At 39.8% G+C, this 17,997-nt stretch overlaps 1 protein-coding gene across 3 annotated transcripts in view; it reads left to right on the top strand.

Moving 5' to 3' along the window:
* Window positions 1–6,524, top strand: part of LOC102186672 (transmembrane protease serine 11A) — a 57,072-nt gene extending 50,548 nt beyond the window's left edge. For all 3 annotated transcript variants that reach the window (XM_018049511.1, XM_018049509.1, XM_018049510.1), the window contains 2 exons: window positions 2,450–2,592; window positions 4,423–6,524. In XM_018049511.1, the coding sequence (XP_017905000.1) occupies window positions 2,450–2,592; window positions 4,423–4,584 (305 nt within the window). In that variant the 3' untranslated portion in view covers window positions 4,585–6,524. The remainder of the gene's footprint in view (window positions 1–2,449; window positions 2,593–4,422) is intronic.

Below are 17,997 nucleotides of genomic sequence, written 5' to 3'. Positions count from 1 at the left end.
GTCTCCGACAAACTTAAAAGAATGGAAATCATATATAGTATGCTCTCTGATGATAATGCAATCAAACTAAAAACCAGTAACAGACTGATAATAGGAAAATCTCTAAATGCTTAAAAATTAAACAACACACTTCTAAATAATCCATAGATAAAAGAGGAAATCTTGAAGATAATTATAAGTATTAATAGAATGAAATGAATGAAGGATGCAGCTAAAACAGTACAGAGGGAAACATAGCAAAATGCATGTATTTATAAAATAAGAAAGCTCTCCTTTTAAGACACTATAAAAGAAGAGAAAATAAACCTAAAATAAACACGAAAAGGAAATAATATAAGCAAGAGTGGCAATGAACATAATCAAAATGAAAAAATGGAGAAAATTGAATTTAAAAACTGATTCCTTGAAAAAAGAGCAATACTTTCTGGGAAATGTCATTAAGCATTCTCACAATAGTTGAGAAATAGTTGAGGGATGTACAGGATTTGTAGGCTAAACTCTTTATAACTCCTTGCCAATGAGTTTTATTTAAAAGTTATGAATTTACACTGTTATCTACAATATGCGTTTCATCTTACCTTTCCCAGCACTGGGCATGAATTATTTTTAATTGATAATGTAGTAGCCAAAAAAATTACTCTAGGTGTACTCAAAGAACAGAATATCTTAAGCATTTTTAAACATTTTAGCAAATACCTGTCCTGAAAATTCCTGAATTGACATTTTACGGAAATTAGTGTCCATTATTAGTTTTCTATTGCTGTGCAACAAATTGCCACAAATTTAACAACTTGAAAGAAAATGCATTTATTATTTCACAGTTTCTATGGGTCAGAAATTCAGACATAGCATAGCTGGCATCTCCTCTCAACGTCTCACAAATTAGTAATCAAAGTATTGGCTGGGGTTGAGGTTTCGTCTATGACTCTTTTCCAAGCTCACTGGTTGTTGATGGAATTTAGTTTCTTGCACCTACAGAGTTTATGGAAGCTTGCTTCTCCAACACCATTGAGAGAAAGTCTCTGAACTCAGGGAAAGCCTAGTTCAGTTCATTTCAGTCACTCAGTCCTGTCCAACTTTTTATGATCCCTTGGACTGCAGCACTCCAGGCTTCCCTATCCATCACCAACTCACGGAGCTTGCTCAAACTCAGGTCCATTGAGTTCGTGATGCCATCCAACCATCTCATCCTCTGTCATCCCCTTCTCCTCCTGCCTTCAATCTTTCTCAGCATCAGGGCCTTTTCCAGTGAGTCAGTTCTTCACATCAGGTGGCCAAAGTATTGGAGCTTCAGCAGAAGGCCTAAACCCCTTTCAAAAGGGCTTATCTGATTAGATCAGGCCCACCTTGAATAATTTCCCTTTTGATGAACTCAATGTCAGGCTGACTACATCTTAATTAATCTTCAATATCCCCTCACCTGTGTCCCAGAATATAACCTAATCATGAGAATATCACATCCATAATATTCACAAATCCCACTTAGACCTAGGGGAAAAGAGATCAGATAGGAATCTTGGGGATCATAGTAGAATTTTGTCTACTGCAGGGTCAGTTTCCCAACCAGCATGTGGCTGATACAAAGAACCCCTGAACACTTGTGATATTATTGGTTTCTGTCATAAATAGTTGTCTTCTGCATTAGTATCGGTTTCTATAACTCAGGCTCTAGTTTATGACCTGGGGTTCCAAAATTACAATACATAATGAAATCATTGCCTTTGTGTGTCATTATGTGTGTGAGAGTTCCCCATAAAATATAAAGGATAAAATAAAGATATATAGTTATTTTATCAAGCCAAAACTGTCTAGGCCTACAAAGTTTCTGGAAACAATCTACAAATAAAAACTTATTTTAAAAAATAAATACCTTCCTAAATATACAAACTGATTGTTTTTAAGTAAAGGTACAAAGGTTTTCCAGAAAAAAGAAACAAAATGTTTTCTTTGCTAGTATAGGTATTTAAAAATGAGATAAGGACAATTTTCATTTACATTTGCCAGAGAATAAATAGAACTTATTTCCTTAAGAATTGTTTACATTACCTTCATCTTGTTTGACAATTTTTGTTGTTCAGTCACTCTGTCATGTCCAACTCTTTGTGAACCCATGGACTGCAACGTGCCAGGCTTCCCTGTCTTTCACCATCTCCCAGAGCTTGTTCAAACTCTTGACCATTGAATTGGTGATGCCATTCAACCATCTCATCCTCTGTCATCCCCTTCTCCTCTAGCCTTCTATCTTTCCCAGCCTCAGGGTCCTTTCTAATGAGTCTAATCAGGTGGCCAAAGTATTGGAGTTTCAGCTTCCACATCAGTCCTTCCAATGAATATTCAGGATTGATTTCCTTTAGGATTGACAACTTTAGTTTGAAATAAAAAGGTCTGCACTTCATTCTAGCTAAGAATCCTGGTTGTAAACACTAAAATTACTTTGCTTTTCCTTAAGGGGAATCCCAAAATGATCTTCGAGAAGCCAGACTGAAAATCATAAGTGATGATGTGTGCAAGCAGCCACATGTGTATGGCAGTGATATAAAATTTGGAATGATGTGTGCTGGATATCTGGAAGGAATATATGATGCCTGCAGGGTAGGTGAAAAGAGATTATTTTGATGTCATTAACTCAAAAATATTTTTATCTGGCTCAAAAATATTCTGTGCTCTTTATATTAGTAAAATACAGAGATATGTCCATGCAAAAATTTATAAATACTAATTTCAAACACAACATTTTAATGTTTTATTAAGCAAAACAAAATAACCAAAAAGCTTCCTTGATGTTATCAAACTAACCAATAAAATTTAATTTTAATACCAGAAATTCAGTTTCATAAAGCAGAGTCTCTTTCCTTAAAGAGCTAATATCTAAAAAGGAAATAATCATGAACAATAAACTATGATGTAATGTCATATAATGGAGAACAATTTTTTATTTAAAGTATAGTTGATTTACAATACAATGTTAGTTGCAGATGTGGAGAATAAACATTTTTAGCTTGAAGGGAACATGTTTGGAACAAATATGAGATAATACTTCAATGAGGCCTGAAAGATAAAGAACATTTAGCCAGTTATAGAATAAGCAGAGAATATTATAGAAAAGAGATTAAGCATAGCCTTATTATGAAGGTGTGAAATTACAATTCATATTTGAGGCAACTGCAAGTAATTTGTTGGGTCTCAGCCTAAGGAGGATGAGAAGTGAGAAGCAGTAAATGGTGAGGTGGATTAGGTCAAGTTGTATCTAGTCTCCTTTCCAGGGCCCTCCTCTTGTCCAGCATCTGTCCTGCATGTATATTTTCGGACAAATGCATTTGTAACGTGTTTCATCCTGTAGGCACTTGCTTGATAAGTGTTTACAAGAACATGCGGGGTTCTTGAAAACTCCAAGGAGGTGATTCCATATGGTGAAATGATGGGAACTGTATTGCCATCAGGTGGCAGAAAACCCTGCCGAGTCCCACAGATTACACAGCATAGACAACCTCTGTCAGAAAACCAGCAGGGAGTTGTGCAGCACGTGGGCTGGGCTAGAGCAGAATCTGGTACACAGCTAGCCCCAGTCGCCAAGAGTGTGGAGAGGGGCAGCCAGCATTCAGGGATTCCAGAGAGAGGTTCATGCTATGACAGACAAGTGAAGGGAGGGGACGGGAACACGGGGGACATGGGAATCTAGGCGAACGGTGAGATTAGTGGTAAGTCTCTGGATAGAGTGGGGGTCATAAAATAGAGAGCTTTCACTGCATTGGAGGGAACAGGTAAGACTCCTGCCTTGTGACTGTGCAGTGCATAATAAGGCAGCTCTAGGCAGTTCTAGTCATAAAAAAGTTGGGGAAATCATCAAGGAAGGGACTCAGGCACAATGGAAGCAGGAATACAAGGATGGCTACTAGGGTGCATGGGGAGGGGTTTGGTTTAGCTGATAAGATGAAGCCCAGGCACCCTACTTGGAATAGAAAAAAAATCACAGCTTGACTTTCTGTGTTGTATACTTGAAATCTGCTAAGAGTAGACCTTAAGCATTCTCACCACCCACCCACCCACACACACACACACACACACACAGGCACACATGCACACATACACGCCAAGTAACTATGTGAGGTGATGGATGTGTTAATTAACCTGATCATGGTAATCATTTCGCAAAGTATATACGTCAAATTATCACAATGTACACTTTAAATATATATGATTTTATTCATGAATTATACATCTATAAAACTGAAAAATAATTTTTAAGTGTGGAAATTGAACTTTTCGGCTTTTATAATTACTGAAACCCATGTTTCAATGAATTATCCTACAATTGGTAGTCTATAAATATACTTTCTAGTAATAAAATATGTGGTTCATCAAAATATCTTAAGTAATGAGTTTCATCTTTAATTCATCTTCTTTCTCTTTTTTTCTTTCCAGGGTGATTCTGGGGGACCTTTAGTTGGAAAGGACCTTAAAGATACCTGGTATCTCATTGGAATTGTGAGCTGGGGAGATAACTGTGGTCAAAGGAACAAACCTGGAGTCTACACAAAAGTGACTTATTACCGAAACTGGATTACTTCAAAAACAGGCCTCTAATTCACTATACAACTTAAACACTGAGAGCTGTATGCAGGCCATACATGCATGAGAATTCATATATTCTGTGGTTGTAGTACAATGAAGTGAGATTAAATGACATGATTTAATTCCGAATCACTTTAATCGACCAAAAAACCCATGGCCAATTTGTAAAGGATTTAAATTTATAAGGTAGTGAGCCAGTTTAGCCTGGTTTGAAAAATACAATAGAGATACTGAGCTTTTTAAGTCAGTGAGCTAGAGTATAGAAGAGAAGCAATGCAAATTTTTGAGGATAATCCACAACATTTTTAGGATGTCTTTGTAAGGGATGTCTTCTTAAACAAGAAACAAGAGATTTTACATATTTTCTAGTTATAAATCCATTGGAAGGATTTTAATTTTTAAAAAAGTTATATATAAGAAACAAAGTATGGTGATAAGTTAAGCCAGAGATCTTCTGACCTTTGTCTGCTGTGAAATCTCCCTAATTTTTCAGTGATAAAGATAACAAACACACACACATACCCCCACACACATGGGCACATACAGAATATCCCTATCTTCAGATATTCCCAGAAAAGTGTGATTGATAAATATAGACAGTAATTAGCTAGTCAAAACGTATTTTTGTTTCAAATATTTGAGGGAATGTGATAGTAACTTTATGAGCTGTCCCAAAACAATGGGAAACATTTTACAGGTGCATTTACATGATTTGACTAGCAGGGGGAAGCTTTGTAAATTATTGTTAAAGTTAAATACCTAGAAAAAAATGAGAATTTGTTAATATGTTGAAGAATTAATGAGCATTATCTTTCCACATGGGATTCTCTGGTAGCTCGACTGGTAAAGAATCCGCCTGCAATGCAGGAGACCCTGTTTCAATTCCTGGGTCGGGAAGATCCGCTGGAGAAGGGATAAGCTACTCACTCCAGTATAAAAGTTTATTCCTTTGTATTACTGTAGCCAATTGTCTCCTAAGGCTTGTGGCAATAGCCTATTGTAACCATGAAATACCAAGTATGTTTTTCTAATTTAATAAATACAGATTGTGATGACCTGCCATACAGAAGATATGAACAAAGTTCTTTGAAATAGCAAATGAACCCATAAATAAAGTGTCTCATGAAGATATTAGGAGAGTCATGCTCATGTATTCCATAATATTAATACAATTAGATGATGATTTTGTAGAAACTGTTACTCTGTGTGACAATACTGGTTAGACATCTGGGTTATGAATCATTTACTCATGTAAACCAAATATAAACCAAGCCATTAGAAAATTGAGCAATTTTATAATTCCCCTCACGTGCTATTGATAAGGCATAAAAATAATCCTAAAATAATCCAAAGGAGATTTAAAATTTATTCACCGTAAAAATTAATCCATAAGTTAGACTCATAGAATTTGAAGCGTAGAAAACACTACAAGTCCTGTAGGCCAGTACTCTTAGAGTTCAGAGAACTGAAGCCAGGAAAACTAAATGACTTAGCGAAGCTGTAGGTAATTTGTATCCCCAGTGGGCCTAGGGCTCAGAGCCTAGGACCCATCAATTTCACATATCCTTTTGTTACAAACTATCTTTACGATCATCTATATTATTGAATCATCAGCTGTATAAAAATTTCAGTGAGTTCTACTGAATCTGTTTTAAATTAAGAAACTCAAGAATTTTAAATGATCTGATTCACTTAAGCAGCTGGCTGCCAATTCTCAGAACTCACTTCAGGATAAAGTTGCTTCTTCATACATAAAGATATACATAGGCACATAAATTATTCAATATTATGGTAGTAAGATACCATTCCAATTTCTAGAGATTCAAGGAACGATCTTAGAGTTATAACTTTGTGTTTCTAAAGAGTGTTGTGAAACATTTAATCCTGGATCACATATAAGCAAATATTGGTGTATCATTTAAAATCTAATAATAAAGTTGGTGATCAGAGCATTCTACAAATAGTATCATTGAATCTGTGTTAGGCCAATTGAATAAATCTTTCTTTCAACTTTTGTTTAAAAATTACATTTCTTTTAATTAACTAGTTTGGGTCACTCAAACTAGTTTGAGACCTAACAGAAGCAGAAGATATTAAGAAGAGGTGGCAAGAATACACAGAAGAACTGTACAAAAAAGATATTCATGACCAAGATAATCACAAGGTGTCATCACCAACCTAGAGCCAGGCATTCTGGAATGTGAAGTCAAGTGGGCCTTAGGAAGCATCACTACGAACAAAGCTCGTGGACATGATGGAATTCCAGGTGAGCTATTTCAAATCCTAAAAGATGATGCTGTGAAAGTGCTGCACTCAATATGCCAGCAAAAAATCTGGAAAACTCAGCAGTGGCCACAGGACTGAAAAAGGTCAGTTTTCATTCCAATCCCAAAGAAAGGCAATACCAAAGAATGCTCAAACTACTGCACAATTGCTCTCATCTCACACACTAGGAAAGTAATGCTCAAAATTCCACAAGCCAGGCTTCAACAGTACATGAACCATGAACTTCCAGATGTTCAAGCTAGATTAGAAAAGGCAGAGAAACCAGAGATCAAATTGCCAACATCTGTTGGATCATCAAAAAAGCAAGAGAGTTCCAGAATAACATCTACTTCTGATTTATTGACTATGCCAAAGCCTTTGACTGTGTGGATCACAGTAAACTGGAATTCTGACAGAGATGGCAATACCAGACCACCTGACCTTCCTCCTGAGAAAACTGTATGCAAGTCAAGAAGCAACAATAGAACTGGACATGGAACAACAGACTGGTTCAAAATTGGGAAAGTGCGGGGGACTGCCCGTGAAGGGTTAAATCTTGGGAGCTGCTCGGCGTTATGCAGAGCCTTAGGCAGTCCCTAAGCTCCCTGTCCCGCCCCCCTGAAGAATTTACTACCCTTAAGGCTCCGGGACGTCTCGGTCTTGCAACATTTCATAGAAGATAGATTAGCTTATTGATAGAAGATAGATTATCTATTTGTGATCTGTACACAATGGTAAGGGTCTTGTGACTGTATCTGGAGATTAATATACAATCTTGTGAATGTCAGAAGTCACGTACTTTATCCTATATATACTGCAGCACAATAAAGGAAGGCATCAGCCATTTTGGTCTGATCCTCTCAACCCCATCTTTTGTCTCTCTCTTATTTTTCTTAGCGGGGACGCTCCGTTCTCTCCCTGTGCAGGTGCGACTCTTGCTTGTGCTGGCCGCGGCAGGAAAGGAGTACTTCAAGGCTATATACTGTCACCCTGTTTGTTTAACTTGTATACAGAGTACATCACATGAAATGCTAGGCTGGATGAAGCACAAGCTGAAATCAAGATTGCTGGGAGAAATATCAATAACCTCAGATATGCAGATGACACCACCCTTATGGCAGAAAACGAAGAACTAAAGAGCCTCTTGATGAAAATGAAACAGGAGAGTGAAAAAGTTGGCTTAAAACTCAACATTCAGAAAACTAAGATCCTGGCATCCAGTCCCATCACTTCATAGCAAATAGATGGGGAAACAATGGAAACAGTGACAGACATTTTTTTGGGGGGGGGGCTCCACAATCACTGCAGATGGTGACTGAAGCCATGAAATTAAAAGACGCTTGCTTCTTGGAAGAAAAGCTATGACCAACCTAGACAGCATATCAAAAAGCAGAGACATTACTTTGCCAACAAAGCCAACAAGGGCTGTCTAGTCAAAGCTACGGTTTTTCCAGTAGTCATGTATGGAGTGAGAATTGGACTACAAAGAAAGCTAAGCACTGATGTATTGATGCTTTTGAACTGTGGTGTTGAAGAAGACTCTTGAGAGACCCCTGGACTGCAAGAAGATTCAACAAGTCCATCCTAAAGGAAATCAGTCCTGAATATTCACTGGAAGGACTGATGCTGAAGCTGAAACTCTAATACTTTAGCCACCTGATGCGAAGAAATGACTCGTTGGAAAAGACCCTGCTGCTGGGAAAGACTGAAGGCAGAAAGAGAAGGGGACGACAGAGGATGAGATGGTTGGATGGCATCACCAACTCGACGGACATGAGTTTGAGTAGGCTCTGGCAGCTGGTGATCGACAGGGAAGCCTGGCATACTGCAGTCCATGGGGTCACAAAAAGTTGGACACAACTGAGTGACTGAAATGAACTGAACTGAACTGAATTTGGGTCACTCTGAAGCAGGATTTTTCAACTTTAGCACTCCTGACTTTCCGGACTAGATATTTCTTTGTTTTGAGAGGCTACCCTGTACATTGTAGAATTTTAGCAGCATCCCTGACCTCTCCCTTTTAGACATCTGAAATACACTTCTCTCCACCCCGCTCAAAATAGTTAACTGAAAATATCACCAGATGTTGGCAAATGTCTCATAAGAGGTGAACTTCTTCCCTATTGAGAACTATTATTCCAAAGGCATTTGATTATTTTCAAAAACGCCAGAGATAATCTGAAAATTTTTACAGAGTATTCAAAAACTATAGTCTGCTGGTCGAACTGTGTGTTCACTATCATGTTCTTAAAAGAAATGGCAGAATAAGTGACAGATACTAACAGATACTGTAGTCAGTAACTATTTCAGATACAGAGTGATTGCCTCATATACAATGTGATTGAAGAGTTTCTCATGCTCCTGCTTACAGCAAATTGATAGAGCACTATCAGCTATTGCTATGAAGACAGGCTTTCTATGAATACACCCTCTAGTAAGAATTTCTCTACACTGACCACAATTCACAGTAAGAAATATATCTCATATCAGTTCAGTTCAGCCACTCAGTCGTGTCCAACTGTTTGCAATCCCATGAATCGCAGCACGCCAGGCCTCCCTGTTCATCACCATCTCCTGGAGTTCACTCAGACTCAAGTCCATCGAGTCCGTGATGCCATCCAGCCATCTCATCCTCGGTCGTCCCCTTCTCCTCCTACCCTCCCAGCATCAGAGTTTTTTCCAATGAGTCAACTCTTCGCATGAGGTGGCCAAAGTACTGGAGTTTCAGCTTTAGCATTGTTCCTTCCAAAGAATCCCAGGGTTGATCTCATTCAGAATGGACTGGTTGGATAACCTTGCAGGCCAAGGGACTCTCAAGAGTCTTCTCCAACACCACACTTCAAAAGCATCAATTCTTCAGCACTCAGCCTTCTTCACAGTCCAACTCTCACATCCATACATGACCACTGGAAAAACCATAGCCTTGACTAGACGGACCTTAGTCAGCAAAGTAATGTCGCTGCTTTTCAATATGCTATCTAGGTTGGTCATAACTTTTCTTCCAAGGAGTAAGCATCTTTTAATTTCATGGCTGCAGTCACCATCTGCAGTGATTTTTTAGCCCCCAAAAATAAAATCTGACACTGTTTCCACTGTTTCCCCATCTATTTCCCATGAAGTGATGGGACCGGATGCCATGATCTTCGTTTTCTGAATGTTGAGCTTTAAGCCAACTTTTTCACTCTCCTCTTTCACTTTCATCAAGAGGCATTTTAGCTCCTCTTCACTTTCTGCCATAAGGGTGGTGTCATCTGCATATCTGAGGTTATTGATATTTTTCCAGGCAATCTTGATTCCAGCTTGTGTTTCTTCCAGTCCAGCGTTTCTCATGATGTAGTCTGCATATAAGTTAAATAAGCAGGGTGACAATATACAGCCTTGACGTACTCCTTTTCCTATTTGGAACCAGTCTGTTGTTTCATGTCCTGTTCTAACTGTTGCTTCCTGACCTGAATACAGATTTCTCAAGAGACAGGTTAGGTGGTCTGGTATTCCCATCTCTTGCAGAATTTTCCACAGTTGATTGTGATCCACACAATCAAAGGCTTTAGCATAGTCAATAAAGCAGAAATAGATGTTTTTCTGGAACTCTCTTGCTTTCTCCATGATCCAGCAGATGTTGGCAATTTGATCTCTGGTTCCTCTGCCTTTTCTAAAACCAGCTTGAACATCAGGGAGTTCACGGTTCACGTATTGCTGAAGCCTGGCTTGGAGAATTTTGAGCATTACTTTACTAGCGTGTGAGATGAGTGCAATTCTGCCATAGTTCGAGCATTCTTTGGCATTGCCTTTCTTTGAGATTGGAATGAAAACTGACCTTTTCCAGTCCTGTGGCCACTGCCGAGTTTTCCAAATTTGCTGGCATATCGAGTGCAGCATTTCACAGCAACATCTTTTAGGATTTGAAACAGCTCAACTGGAATTCCATCACCTCCACTAGCTTTGGTCTTAGTGATGCTTTCTAAGGCCCACTTGAATTCACATTCCAAGATGTCTGGTTCTAGATTACTGATCACATCATCATGACTATCTGGGTCATGAAGATCTTTTTTGTACAGTTCTTCCGTGTGTTCTTGCCACCTCTTCTTAATATCTTCTGCTTCTTTTAGGTCCAGACCATTTCTGTCCTTTATTGTGCCCATCTTTGTATGAAATGTTCCCTTGGTATCTCTAATTTTCTTGAAGAGATCTCGAGTCTTTCCCAATCTGTTGTTTTCCTCTATTTCTTTGCATTGATCGCTGAAGAAGGCTTTCTTATCTCTTCTTGCTATTCTTTGGAACTCTGCATTTAGATGCCTATATCTATCCTTTTCTCCTTTGCTTTCCACCTCTCTTCTCTTCACAGCTATTTGTAAGGCCTCCCCAGACAGCCATTTTGCTTTTTTGCATTTCTTTTCCATGGGGATGGTCTTGATCCCTGTCTCCTGCACAATGTCACAAACTTCATTCCATAGTTCATCAGGCACTCTATCTATCAGATCTAATCCCTTAACTCTATTTCTCACTTCCACTGTATAATCATAAGGGATTTGATTTAGGTCATACCTGAATGGTCTAGTGGTTTTCCCTACTTTCTTCAATTTAAGTCTGAATTTGGCAATTAGGAGTTCATGCTCTGAGCCACAGTCAGATTCTGGTCTTGTTTTTGTTGACTGTATAGAGCTTCTCCATCTTTGGCTGCAAAGAATAAAATGAATCTGATTTCGGTGTTGACCATCTGGTGATGTCCATGTGTAGAGTCTTCTCTTGTGTTGTTGGAAGAGGGTGTTTGCTATGACCAGTGCATTTTCTTGGCAAAACTCTATGAGCCTTTGCCCTGCTTCATTCCGCATTCAAAGGCCAAATTTGCCTGTTACTCCAGGTGTTTCTTGACTTCCTACTTTTGCATTCCAGTCACCTAGAATGAAAAGGACATCTTTTGGGGGTGTTAGTTCTAAAAGGTCTTGTAGGTCTTCATAAAACCGTTCAACTTCAGCTTCTTCAGCATTACTGGTTGGGGCATAGACTTGAATAACTGTGATATTGAATGGTTTGCCTTGGAGACGAACAAAGATCATTCTGTCGTTTTTAAGATTGCATCCAGGTACTGCATTTCGGACTCTTTTGTTGACCATGATGGCTACTCCATTTCTTCTGAGGGATTCCTGCCTGCAGTAGTAGATATAATGGTCATCTGAGTTAAATTCACCCATTCTAGTCCATTTTAGTTCGCTGATTCCTAGAATGTCGACATTCATCCTTGCTATCTCTTGGTTGACCACTTCCGATTTGCCTTGATTCATGGACCTGACAGTCCAGGTTCCTATGCAATATTGCTCTTTATAGCATCAGATCTTGCTTCTATCACCAGTCACATCCACAACTGGGTATTGTTTTTGCTTTGGCTCCATCTCTTCATTCTTTCTGGAGTTATTTCTCCACTGATCTCCAGTAGCATATTGGGCACCTAATGACCTGGGGAGTTCCTCTTTTGGTATCCTATCATACTGCCTTTTCCTACTGTTCATAGGGTTCTCAAGGCAAGAATACTGAAGTGGCTTGCCATTCCCTTCTCCAGTGGACCATGTTCTGTCAGACCTCTCCACCATGACCCACCTGTCTTGGGTTGCCCCGCAGGCATGCTTGGTTTTATTGAGTTAGACAAGGCTGTGTTCCTAGTGTGATTAGATTGACTAGTTTTCTGTGAGTATTGTTTCAGTGTGTCTGTCCTCTGATGCCCTCTTGCAACACCTACCATCTTACTTGGGTTTCTCTTAACTTGGACATTGGGGTATCTCTTCACAGCTGCTCCAGCAAAGCACAGCCGCTGCTCCTTACCTTGGATGAGGGGTCTCCTTACTGCCACCATTCCTGACCTTCAATGTGGGATAGCTCCTCTAGGCCCTCTTGTGCCTGCGCAGCCACTGCTCCTCAGGTTGCTCCTCCTGGCTGTGGGCCCTCGCCTCGGGCGTGGGTGTCTCCTTCCAGCTGCTGTCCCTGGCCTCAGGCTCGGGTGGCTCCTCAGGGTCACCACCCCTGGCCTCAGGCAGGAGGTGGCTTCTCCCGGCCACCCCTGACCTCGGACGCCGGATGTCTCCTCCTGGACGCCACTGGCCTCGGACGCGGGGTAGCTCCTCCCGGCCACTGCCCCTGACCTTGGACACAGGGTAGCTCCTCTCACCGTTCCTGTGCCGTCCCAGCCTGTCACTCTAGGCTGTTGCCCCTGACCTCGGACGTGGGTAGCTCCTCTCAGCCGCGCTTAGTGAGCCGGCTCTCGCAGGCTCTCTCAGCTACCCGCGCTTAGTGAGCCGGCTCACTCTCTCAGCCACCCACGCACAAAACACGTATAGATTAAAAATTGAAACAGAAGATTCCTAAAACAATGCCTCTCTTACTAAATACAATAAAATTTAATATTTCTGTTCTATTCTGCTTTTTAAAAATGCTTGACCCACCAACTAAATTGATTTCACAATCTATTAATAACAAGTTGTAACCTGCAGTTCCTATAACACATTCTGAAATAATCATTCACCATTATTAATGCCATAGTGTTATTATCTCACCTGTTCCCACTACATTCCCTAACTTCAAACTATATTTTTAGCAAACTGTAGCTAGATTATGGGGCTTCCCAGGTGGTACTAGTGGTAAAGAACCTGCTTGCCAATACAGGAGACATGAGACTCGGGTTTGATCCCTGGGTTGGGTAGATCTCCTGTAGGAAGGCATGGCAACCCACTCCAGTATACTTGCCTGGAGAAGCCCATGGACAGAGGAGCCTGGCAGGCTAAGGTCCATAGGGTCACAAAGAGTTGGACATGATTGAAGCGACTTAGCACAGCACAGCACAGCTAGATTATGATACTGTTCAATACTGCTATTCCCACGCACTCAAACCTTCACTGATTTCCCCTTTGCCTGATAAACAGAGTATAAATCCACATCACCATAGCTTGCAAGGCCCTTTACAATCTGCCAACAACCAAGTAAAATTTTGTTTCACTCGTTCTCAGTGTTCTTGTAACACTGAATGTTACTCTTTATTTCCTAACACACAGATAGTAGGTTATGCAAGATTCTCTTCACTCTACAAGATCTAGCTCAAATATCACCTCTATCAATAATACCTTTACTATCCAATAAAAATTACTCTTTATCCAAAGTTTTTTTGAATGCTTTTTTCTTTCCCTAGAGCTTTTCTCATACTTTACTCTGTATTATAACTTTTATGTACATTTATTATCTCTAAAAACATACTAAGTTCCATTAGGCTAAAGACTGCTTTATTCATTTTTGTATTCCCTACAGCTTTTAGGAAAATAATCTGTATATATTATGGTTCATTAAAGAATAAATTAACAGGCTAATTATGAATTCTATGAAGGGAAAACACCTCAGTTCTCAGTTACTAACTGCTTCCCTCAGCTCACTTTCTTTTACACTGCTTTCCAACCTGTGCTGGCCCCATCTAGCATATTCTTGAATGTTTCTAAGGAGTTCCAGCTCTCTGTCTACATTAGAAGCAATCAAAACACAGTAAGACAAGTCACTAACCTTTCAGGAGCCTCTATAAATCAAAAACTTTGCCCCATATTCCCTTAACTGAGCACATTCCAAATCTAAAGGATATTTGGAGATAAGATCAAAAAGCACATCTCCCATCTGCTTTTTTGTGCTTTTATTTGATCTATGAGGACTGTCCTTTCATCTTTTTTCTTTCATGGACTTCACAAATATGAGTACTTCCAAAAGGTCACCTTAGATCTCCATGATTGTATTTTTGCAGTTTAGGCTCTTCTTTGTTGATTTTCCCAATGAGAGATAATAGAGATAAAACTAAAATTCATATACAATATCCACTTTTGAATGCTCACAGAAATAAAAGGATTGGAATTTCAAAAAAAAAAAAAGATGACATTTGGTTCACCAACTTCAATTATCCATATGCCTGTCCTTTCCTTTCCATTAGTAATCAAGAATTAAATGATAAACTAATATTTTTAAACTGATTTTATTCTTTTCTAAGTTCAGGAGACTCCTCTCACACCAGAAGTCAATAAAAAAAAGTGAAAAGAAATCCCAAATGTCACTTAGAAAGTGAGGGAAAATCAAAGATAAAAATGTAGGCTTCAGGAGTCAGAAAAAGAACTGAAGAGCAGTTCTTCAGATTACCCTAAACTGTGTTTAGCCTTGAAATAGGTGTTATGGGTTAAAGCATATAGATGATGTTATGTCCTATACAGGGCCCCTGAAAATTACTGCATAACCTGTTGAATATTTTGCATGGGCTATAATGATCAATTAGGGTAACATCATGGTACAGAAAAAAATAGTAGATTGAGCCCCTCTCTGACTGAGTTATGTGGTAACTGCCCTCACAGAGTGGACCAACCACCTCTGCACTCTGGGCCTCCCAGGGTCATCTCAGGAGGATCTGCCCTGTAGAAGCTCATTGCTGCTTTGTTTAAGTGACTAAAGCAGAAAAGTATGAAATGACTCACTGGGGAACCTTAAATTTTTTCACTCAACCTTGACGATTCCCACATATTAAACTGTTGTCAAATCATCTTGCTGGGATCATGTCTGGGTAGAGACAGCATTCAGATTTCTATCACTGCTTTCTTGAAACTGTACTATGCTGCTGCTGCTGCTGCTGCTGCTAAGTCACTCTAGCCATGTCCGACTCTGTGCGACCCCATAGATGGCAGCCCACCAGGCTCCCCCGTCCCTGGGATTCTACAGGCAAGAACACTGGAGTGGGTAACTGTACTATAAACAGTAACATAATCTGGCTCATGATACACTGCACAGTGGGGGTCAGCACAAGCCTATAGCTGGGCCTCCAACACCCAAAGCTCCTATTCCTTTCCCTGGAGGGACAACTGGGAAGTAGGATGGAGACCATTCTAGGTCAAAAGTCATGCCACGGCGGACCACAGTTCTGTTTCCTCTCTCTCCTTCTCATGCAATGAACACTATTCCTGGTACAAAGGCACAACCTTTTCTTCTGGCTTTTCATGAAAACACTCCGAAAACAGCCCAGCCCTCACATTGCCTTTCATGGGGTCATTTTAAGAACCTAACCATCAAATAGGAGATGCTTACACCATCTCCTAATTCAGCCTCATTTCTTATTTCCTTCTCGTTTAGATGCCTCTGCAAAAAATCAGATCAACAGATTCTAGCACAAGACAAATAAAACAAACAAACATTTTTTTTCCTAAGCTTTTTATTTTGTACTGGGTTATAGCTGATTAACAAACAATGTTGTGATAGTTTCAGGTGAAAAGGGAAGGGACTCAGTCATTACATATACATATACAAATACATATGCATATACATATATCCATTCTCCCCAAAGGGCTTCCCTGATGGTTCAGTGGCAAAGAATAAGCCTGCAGTGCAGGATACACCAGAGACACTGTTCGTTCAGTGGGTCAGGAAGATCCCATGGAGGAGGCAATGGCAACCCGCACCAGTATTCCTGCCTGAAAAATCTCATGGACAGAGGGCTATGGTCCAAAGGGTCTCAAAGAGTTGGACATCACTGAGCACAAACATTCTCCCCAAACCCTCCTCCCATCCAGGCTGCCACATAACATTGAGCAGAGTTCCATATCACATACAGTAGGTCCTTGCTCGTTATCCATTTTAAATAGAGCGGTGGTAGTGGTTTAGTTGCTAAATCATGTTTGACCCTTGCAGCCTGGTGGATTGTAGTCCGCAAGGCTCCTCTGTCCTTGGGATATTCCAGGCAAGAATACTGGAATGGGCTGCCATTTCCCTCTCCAGAGAATCTTCCCGACCCACGAATCAAACCTGGGTTTCCTTAATTGAAGGTGGATTCCTGCATTGTAGGCGGATTCTTTACCAAGTGAGCTACAAGGGAAGTCATAGCAGTGTAGCAGTGTACACACTCTAATCTTCTTAGAGGATTAATTATTTTCTAATTCATCTAGATTGCCTTTGTTTTTGTTTTTTTTTTTAATTTTTATTTTTTTTAATTTTATTTTTACTTTATTTTACTTTACAATACTGTATTGGTTTTGCCATACATTAACATGAATCCGCCACAGGTGTATACGAGCTCCCAAAACCTGAATCCCCCTCCCACCTCCCACCCCATATCATCTCTCTGGATCATCCCCATGCACCAGCCCCAAGCATCCTGTATCCTGTATTGAACATAGACTGGCGATTCGTTTCTTACATGATAGTATACATGTTTCAATGCCATTCTCCCAAATCATCCCACCCTCTCCCTTTCCCTCACAGTCCAAAAGTCCATTCTATACATCTGTGTCTCTTTTGCTGTCTCGCATACAGGGTCATCAATACCATCTTTTTAAATTCCATATATATGTGTCAGTATACTGTATTGGTGTTTTTCTTTCTGGCTTACTTCACTCTGTATAATCGGCTCCAGTTTCATCCATCTTATTAGAACGGATTCAAATCTATTCTTTTTACTGTCTGAGTAATACTCCATTGTGTATATGTAACACAGCTTTCTTATCCATTCATCTGCTGATGGACATCTAGGTTGTTTCCATGTCCTGGCTGTTATAAACAGTGCTGCAATGAACATTAGGGTACATGTGTCTCTTTCACTTCTGGTTTCCTCGGTGTGTATGCCCAGCAGTGGGATTGCTGGGTCATAAAGCAGTTCTATTTGCAATTTTTAAAGGAATCTCCACACTGTTTTCCATAGTAGCTGTACTAGTTTGCATTCCCACCAACAGTGTAAGAAGGTTCCCTTTTCTCCACATCCTCTCCAGCATTTATTGCTTGTAGTCTTTTGGATCACTGCCATTCTGATTGGTGTGAAATCGTACCTCATTGTGGTCTTGATTTGCATTTCTCTGATAATGAGTGATGTTGAGCATCTTTTCATGTGTTTGTTAGCCACCTGTATGTCTTCTTTGGAGAAATGTCTATTTAGTTCTTTAGCCCATTTTTTGATTAGGTCATTTATTTTTCTGGAGTTGAGCTGCATGAGTTGCTTGTATATTTTTGAGATTAGTTGTTTGTCAGTTGCTTCATTTGCTATTATTTTCTCCCATTCTGAAGGCTGTCTTTTCACCTTTTTATAGTTTCCTTTGTTGTGCAGAAGCTTTAATTTTAATTAGATCCCATTTGTTTATTTTTGCTTTTATTTCCAGTATTCTGGGAGGTGGG

Source organism: Capra hircus, chromosome 6 (genome assembly GCF_001704415.2).
Source record: "Capra hircus breed San Clemente chromosome 6, ASM170441v1, whole genome shotgun sequence".
Classification (NCBI taxonomy): domain Eukaryota; kingdom Metazoa; phylum Chordata; class Mammalia; order Artiodactyla; family Bovidae; genus Capra; species Capra hircus.
Note: the sequence above shows the minus strand (reverse complement) of the source record. Positions and strands in the feature narration are given on the sequence as shown.